This window comes from Oncorhynchus tshawytscha, linkage group LG08, assembly GCF_018296145.1.
Source record: "Oncorhynchus tshawytscha isolate Ot180627B linkage group LG08, Otsh_v2.0, whole genome shotgun sequence".
Classification (NCBI taxonomy): domain Eukaryota; kingdom Metazoa; phylum Chordata; class Actinopteri; order Salmoniformes; family Salmonidae; genus Oncorhynchus; species Oncorhynchus tshawytscha.
In genome coordinates, this window is record NC_056436.1 from 88747714 (window position 1) to 88754912 (window position 7199).

Genomic DNA, 7199 nt, shown 5'->3' on the forward strand with positions numbered 1-7199 from the left:
TTCTGTCAGATGGGGCTGTTGATGAAACGGCTGCTGCTATTCTAATGACTGACTCGTATCTCGGTAACAAACTATAAACAGTGTGAAAGTTAAGACTCTCCATGCGAGGCAGCAGATGGGAGATGTGGGTGACTGTACGTCTGGCTATGTGACAGAGAGAGAGGGAACGTGAGAGAGCGAGAGAAACGGAGGGAGAGGGGGAGAGAGATGAGAGCGAGAGATTGTTGATGTTGTTTTGTGTGTTCTCACTTTTGTTTGTTAATTTCACTTGCTTTGGCAATGTAAACATGTTTTCCAATGCCAGTAAATCCCCTTTGAATTGAATCAAATTAAATTGAGAGAGAGAGAGTGAAAGCCAAGGGACACCAGCTGATAGGTAGACTGAGTGAGCAGTTTTCACTTTACTCAAAGCGCAGCTATTAGATGTTATGAGGTTGACTAAGGAGCCATGACACGCTGGCTGTTCTATGTGCCACTGTTGAAATGTAAATACTGAAATAAAGTAGAATGGAGTACTGGATCAGACAGCGACGATGGCGAGTATGATGGTTTTAATTGACATGGTGTATCGCGATAATAAGCTAGGCTATATGAGGAGAATGAGGAGGATGAAGATGGCGATTGTGATTATCACCATTTTGGGGTAAATAAATGCTTAATAATGAATTCATTATTTGTCATTATATTTATCTAAAAAAAAAACATGACCTGGCGCACACCCAGAGAAAAAAATTATATGTAGAGGAGTTGACTGACGGTATGAAAATAAATAAAGTGACTCGGGACACTGAAAACAAACACCATGTAATTTATTTGATAAACCGCAAACGTTTTGGCATCACTCGGCCTTTTTCACCACTATCAGCATCAGTGATTTTCTTAGCTTTTATCCAGAGCGACTAACAATAAGCATTTCCGTACTTTCACCTATTGTCACCAGAAGCCCAAGCCAGTAGACGTTATGCTTGTATTCTCTAATATTGGCTCCTATAACTACTAAATGATTCATAGCTGTAGTTATACCTACCAGGTCTGTAGTCAGACATATCTGTTATCAGTGATCCGGGTTGTGTCGGAGACAGGTGTGTCCATCTCGCTGCCTCTCCCTGCCTGCCACCTGGCTACTTTTATTACCGCAAATAATCCACAGAGATTGTCCATTTTTACTGTTTATTTATTTTTCAGTTCTCCCTCTATGAGTCTTCTTCTCACTAGCCAATTCCGTTGCTTATCTGCACTAAATTATATTGTTAAGGGATAAGGATGTGGGTACGTTTTTAACTGATGTTGGCAGCAACACAAACTAGAGGAAGATCAATATTCAGATGAAGTTTGGGGAGATGACAAGGCGAGTACTCCACAACACGTAGTCGTGTATTGGTTGTACTATTCATATACATAATTCATCTGTTTTATAGGTGAAACTGCCAAGAACTCAAAAAATAGCCCTTAGAAAAAAATGTGTATTCGATCAACAGAAATTGTTCGTTTTTTTTAATGAGACCAAAAAGTCCTCCAATATTATCTGGAATCCAATAAACACAAATACACTCTAGTCGTGAGAATTAATTCGTTTTTTTTAAAAGTAAAAATAAAAATAAAACTTTATTTTCTCCAAGACAAAATTAAACTTCTTCAGACAGAATAATAAATTACCTCATATAACAAGTGAAGCCAAATGTCAATCAACATCATGATTGACTTACAACGCACAACAGTTTCAGAAAATAAATTAAGATTGCCCCAATTGTTTTCTTTTGTCGGAAAGACGCAACCATTCGCTATTGGCTGTGCGATCCAAACCTGTGTGCCTCCTAGGGCGGGGTTGGGTGGAGGGGGATATAGTACTGACGGATCAGCCAGGATCCGGAGGTGACAGCCAGGAGATTATCACAAGTGAGTCAACTCTTAGCGCCGTCCTTGGAGTTTGGAGACACATTTGCAGCGCTGTCCAAACCTGGTTTTGGTGGAATTCTTTAGATTTCACCTTTTTTGGGGGGGGGGGCTCTGAATTTCCTCATAATTCTCCAACTAACTTTTACCGCTGTCCTTGAATATTCAAGAGACGTTCCACTGCTGTGCAAATATTAGTTATCCAAGATAGCGCGAAATAACTCACAAAAGCTCTCCAACCGAATCGTGGATGTCTGTAGCGGTTATGACAGCTAAAACCGAACTGTCCGGCTGGCCAGACTTCTCAGCTGAGGACTTCCCCCTGCTAGAACAGTCGAAACTGGGACATCTCGGATCCAGAACCTGGGTAAAATCTCCAGGAGGAGGGCAGTCTCCATACTCACCAAGAGATACGGGCCATTACGCACACAGCGGCTCCATGGATCTCTCACTGGAGAAACTCATGTCGGTGAGTAAACTAGCGGACAGTGGTGTCAGGATAGAGATGGACCTGGATGCAGTACAGGCGGACCAGGGAGAAGGAGGTAACCGTAAGCAGAAACGCCGGCGCGTCGCAGCTAACGCCCGGGAGAGGCGAAGGATGCACGGGCTGAACAAGGCGTTTGACACGTTGCGGAGCGTGATCCCGTCCAACAATAATAAATTGTCCAAGTATGACACTCTCCAGATGGCTCAGATCTACATCCAGGAGCTTTCGGAGCTGCTTACCGGTGTGGTGAAGCCAGAGAGCCGGGGAGGGTCGCGGAGTGGATGCACCTCTCCGCTGGGGTCTTTCTCTCCAGAGCCCCGGGAGTGCGGTGGCAGGATGACTGGGATCAGCTCAAGCCTGCAGGACTCCACCTCCCCGCTGCCTCAGAACATGAGACCGATCGGAGATCAGGAGAACACTGGCCCCGTCGGTCACCTCATCATTCTGTCTGCGCCTAAATCTGACCTAGGATCGGGGAATAAGAGGGTCTCTAACACATCTAACGGGAGTGATGGAGAGTCGTCGCATTACAGTGATTTTGAGGACGGGCAGGCCGGCAGACAGTGCTAATTTTAGAGACTGAACGACACATCAGGAACTCTTATGGGAGACGTTTTAATATGGAATGTTTAATATTTGATATAAACTGTCTGTGTTTTCAAATACATAATTACGGACACCAAATGGTTTAGATTGAGACAGTAGTCTATGCCTACTCTCCACTACATTTAGTCAAGAACACATTGGTCTCATCCTGCCATATGTATTAGATATGGACACCAGGGTTGGGGTCAATTCCATGTTCAATTCCCGTCAGTTCAAGAAGTACACTGAAATTAAAATTAAAATGTCTTCAATGGCTTGCCACTGGGAAAAATTGGAATCTGAATGTATCCTAAACTCTGCTTGTCGGCCATCTTGAAAAGTTCTGGGTTAGATTGAGATGGTAGTCTAGTCTGCATTTAGACAAGAACTCGAATATCCCAGTGAGCAAAAGATGTCCCTTTTTATTTAAAAAAACAAAAACAAATTGCAGTTATAAAACTGCAGTAAAAGGTGGTGTTTTGGAGGCAGTAGTTGCAGACAAACTGCAGTAAAAGGTGGTGTTTTGGAGGCAGTAGTTGCAGACAAACTGCACTTATTATTTCAAATAAGGGTTTGAAAATGAGTCTTCTACTCATAGGGACGTTTCATCATGTTATATTTATTTTTAAATATCGACACTGATAACTAAAAAAAAAGAGGTAGCCTACTGTGTGATATTGTAGACTGTATTACGTATTTAAACAAGGCCTTGTAGTATGACTTCTCATAGGGGTTTTATTTCCTTCCTCGCACTTTATTGACTAAATAAGTCTGGAACATTTGGTTTCAATGTCTGGCTGCATTTATATCTAAAAAAAAAATTTTTAAACATAACTACTTTGTGTATTGTTATTTTGTATTCTTGCAATATTCGTTTTTGATGGAATAAATAAAGTTTAGTATTTGGTAGATACATATTTCAAATGTTTTCTTCTTCTTCTTCAATTTCTCCTTCTTCTTCTTCAATTTCTCCAGGATAATTCAGTCTTTGTCTGATTTAATTTCAACAGCTTTAACACTACTATGCTACTCAATATATTTTGTTTTCAATATATTTTTAATTTAATGCAAGAGATACATCCATAATATGTAAATGTTGAAATACAAAATGCACACATTACACTTTTGATGTAGGCCTACACTTTGAATACTGAGGGTATAACAGTCACAAGTCACCTCCCCATGTCTTCTAGTTCTGATGGAGCTGGTATAACAGTCACCTCCCCATGTCTTCTAGTTCTGATGGAGCTGATATAACAGTCACCTCCCCATGTCTTCTAGTTCTGATGGAGCTGGTATAACAGTCACCTCCCCATGTCTTCTAGTTCTGATGGAGCAGGTATAACAGTCACCTCCCCATGTCTTCTAGTTCTGATGGAGCTGATATAACAGTCACCTCCCCATGTCTTCTAGTTCTGATGGACCTGATAGAGCTGGTATAACAGTCCCCTCCCCATGTCTTCTAGTTCTGATAGAGCTGGTATAACAGTCCCCTCCCCATGTCTTCTAGTTCTGATAGAGCTGGTATAACAGTCCCCTCCCCATGTCTTCTAGTTCTGATAGAGCTGGTATAACAGTCCCCTCCCCATGTCTTCTAGTTCTGATAGAGCTGGTATAACAGTCCCCTCCCCATGTCTTCTAGTTCTGATAGAGCTGGTATAACAGTCACCTCCCCATGTCTTCTAGTTCTGATGGACCTGATAGAGCTGGTATAACAGTCCCCTCCCCATGTCTTCTAGTTCTGATAGAGCTGGTATAACAGTCCCCTCCCCATGTCTTCTAGTTCTGATGGACCTGATAGAGCTGGTATAACAGTCACTGTTTTTTAGTGACGGTATGCATTAGTATTCACTGCTTCTTCCTGTCACTGGGGCCAGGGGGGATAGGCAGGGCTGGGGGGGTTGGAACTTAGCCCGATCCTTACACACAATGTCAGAGACCTTCTGTTTAAAACTGACATGGACCCCCAGTGGGGGTGATGGAGCCACCCGAGCCCATCTCTTCTTCTCACTGTAGCTGGGCCTGCAGGTGGGACAGGTTTGGCATAGATCGGGACTGGGTTTGGGATTGAGGCAGGGCCCAGTGGTTGGGTCACTAAAGCATAGACACACTTTGAGCTAACCCACAGCCGCTCTCTCTCTCTCCCTCTTCTCCTCTGACCTCTGACCTGTCAAAGCCTAGTAGCAGCCAGTAGGGCCAGCATTAAACAGTTTGACCTCAAACATATAACCTGTGACCTTTTAATCTTTTAATTTTTACATTAAAAATGGTAATCCTTAGTTGAAAAAATTATAATATGTCCTCAATTTGAGAATACCAGTGTTGGGCTAAAACATAATGCTGAGATATATACATGAGAGGCCCAGACACACACAGTATTTCTGCTCCCTTCACAATGGTTTATTCCTGATAACATACAACATTTTGATATCACAGTAGTCTTTGTCAAGTGTCAGAGAATTGTAAACATTCGGTTACACGATGAGGGGTAACAATGCTGATCTGGGATCAGATTTGCTTCATAAATCACATTATTACATGTACAGGGGGAAGCTGATCCTAGATCAGTACTCCTATTCCAAGACACTATGTATATGAACCCTGAGCATTGTAAACATTAAGGTTACACTATGAGTTTCTCTCTCTTATCTCAGTTAGTTTTATGACTGTAACAGGGTTGGAGATGTGGCTAGGGTGAGGAGAGATGAGGCTAGGGGGAGGAGAGATGTAGCTAGAGGGAGGAGAGATGAGGCTAGGGGAGGAGAGATGAGGCTAGGGGAGGAGAGATGAGGCTAGGGGAGAGAGAGATGAGGCTAGTGGGAGGGAGAGATGGGGTTTGAGATGTGGCTAGAGGGAGGGAGATGAGGTTTGAGATGTGGCTAGAGGGAGGGAGATGGGGTTTGTGGCTAGGGGGTAGGAGATGAGGAGACAGGGTTTGAGATGTGGCTAGGGGAGGGGAAGAGGAGACAGGGTTTGAGAGGAGGCTAGGGGGAGGAGAAGAGGAGACAGGGTTTGAGAGGAGGGAAGGGGAAGAGGAGACAGGGTTTGAGAGGAGGCTAGGGGGAGGGGAAGAGGAGACAGGGTTTGAGAGGAGGCTAGGGGAGGAGAAGTGGAGACAGGGTTTGAGAGGAGGCTAGGGGGAGGGGAAGTGGAGACAGGGTTTGAGAGGAGGCTAGGGGAGGGGAAGTGGAGACAGGGTTTGAGAGGAGGCTAGGGGGAGGAGAAGAGGAGACAGGGTTTGAGATGTGGCTAGGGGGAGGAGAAGAGGAGACAGGGTTTGAGATGTGGCTAAAGGGAGGGGAAGAGGAGACAGGGTTTGAGAGGAGGCTAGGGGGAGGGGAAGAGGAAACAGGGTTTGAGAGGAGGCTAGGGGGAGGAGAAGAGGAAGAGGAGACGGTTTGAGAGGAGGCTAGGGGGAGGGGAAGAGGAGACAGGGTTTGAGATGTGGCTAGGGGAGGAGAAGAGGAGACAGGGTTTGAGAGGAGGCTAGGGGGAGGGGAAGAGGAGACAGGGTTTGAGAGGAGGCTAGGGGGAGGGGAAGAGGAAGAGGAGACAGGGTTTGAGAGGAGGCTAGGGGGAGGGGAAGAGGAAGAGGAGACAGGGTTTGAGAGGAAGCTAGGGGGAGGGGAAGAGGGGACAGGGTTTGAGAGGAGGCTAGGGGAGTGGAAGAGGAAGAGGAGACAGGGTTTGAGAGGAGGCTAGGGGGAGGGGAAGAGGAGACAGGGTTTGAGAGGAGGCTAGGGGGAGGGGAAGAGGAAGAGGAGACAGGGTTTGAGAGGAGGCTAGGGGGAGGGGAAGAGGAGACATGGTTTGTGTAAACAGCAGTAAGGAGAAGGAGAAGTGAGGTGGTGACCAACTGTTGTTATCAGGACTACTTCCTCATTGTTGCCAGTGGCTTTGTTACATCCCAAATGGCACCCTATGGTCAAAAATGAGTGCACTACATAGGGAATGAGGAATAGGGAATATCATGCCTTATAGAATGTACCCTATAGGGAATGTCGTGCCTTATAGAATGTACCCTATAGCAAATATTGTGCCTTTATAGAATATACCCTATAGGGAATATCATGCCTTATACAATGTACCCTATAGGGAATATCGTGCCTTTATAAAATATACCCTATAGGGAATATCATGCCTTTATAGAATATACCCTATAGGGAATATCATGCCTTATAGAATGTACCCTATAGGGAATATTGTGCCTTTAGAAAATATACCCTATAGG

General features: G+C 44.6%; 1 protein-coding gene and 1 long non-coding RNA gene across 3 annotated transcripts; one reads left to right on the forward strand and one right to left on the reverse strand.

Moving 5' to 3' along the window:
- Positions 1-1871: 1871 nt before the first annotated feature.
- LOC112257044 (protein atonal homolog 1-like) lies at positions 1872-3875 on the forward strand. The gene has a single exon (XM_024430627.1). The coding sequence runs from the start codon at positions 2144-2146 to the stop codon at positions 2951-2953; it is 810 nt and encodes a 269-aa protein (XP_024286395.1). The 5' UTR covers positions 1872-2143; the 3' UTR covers positions 2954-3875.
- A 403-nt stretch (positions 3876-4278) lies between these two features.
- Positions 4279-4787, reverse strand: LOC121847005. Of its 2 annotated transcripts, none has more exons than XR_006083988.1 (3): positions 4763-4787; positions 4393-4656; positions 4279-4339 (listed from the first exon to the last, which is right to left on the reverse strand). It is a non-coding gene; the product is annotated as an uncharacterized LOC121847005 (long non-coding RNA). The 2 variants fall into 2 exon arrangements; XR_006083989.1 differs by having other exon boundaries at positions 4393-4612; positions 4666-4787.
- Positions 4788-7199: the final 2412 nt, after the last annotated feature.

Excerpts from the sequence above, each read along its gene's own strand:
- LOC112257044 (XM_024430627.1), top strand. The coding sequence starts at position 2,144 with ATGTCTGTAGCGGTTATGACAGCTAAAACCGAACTGTCCGGCTGGCCA.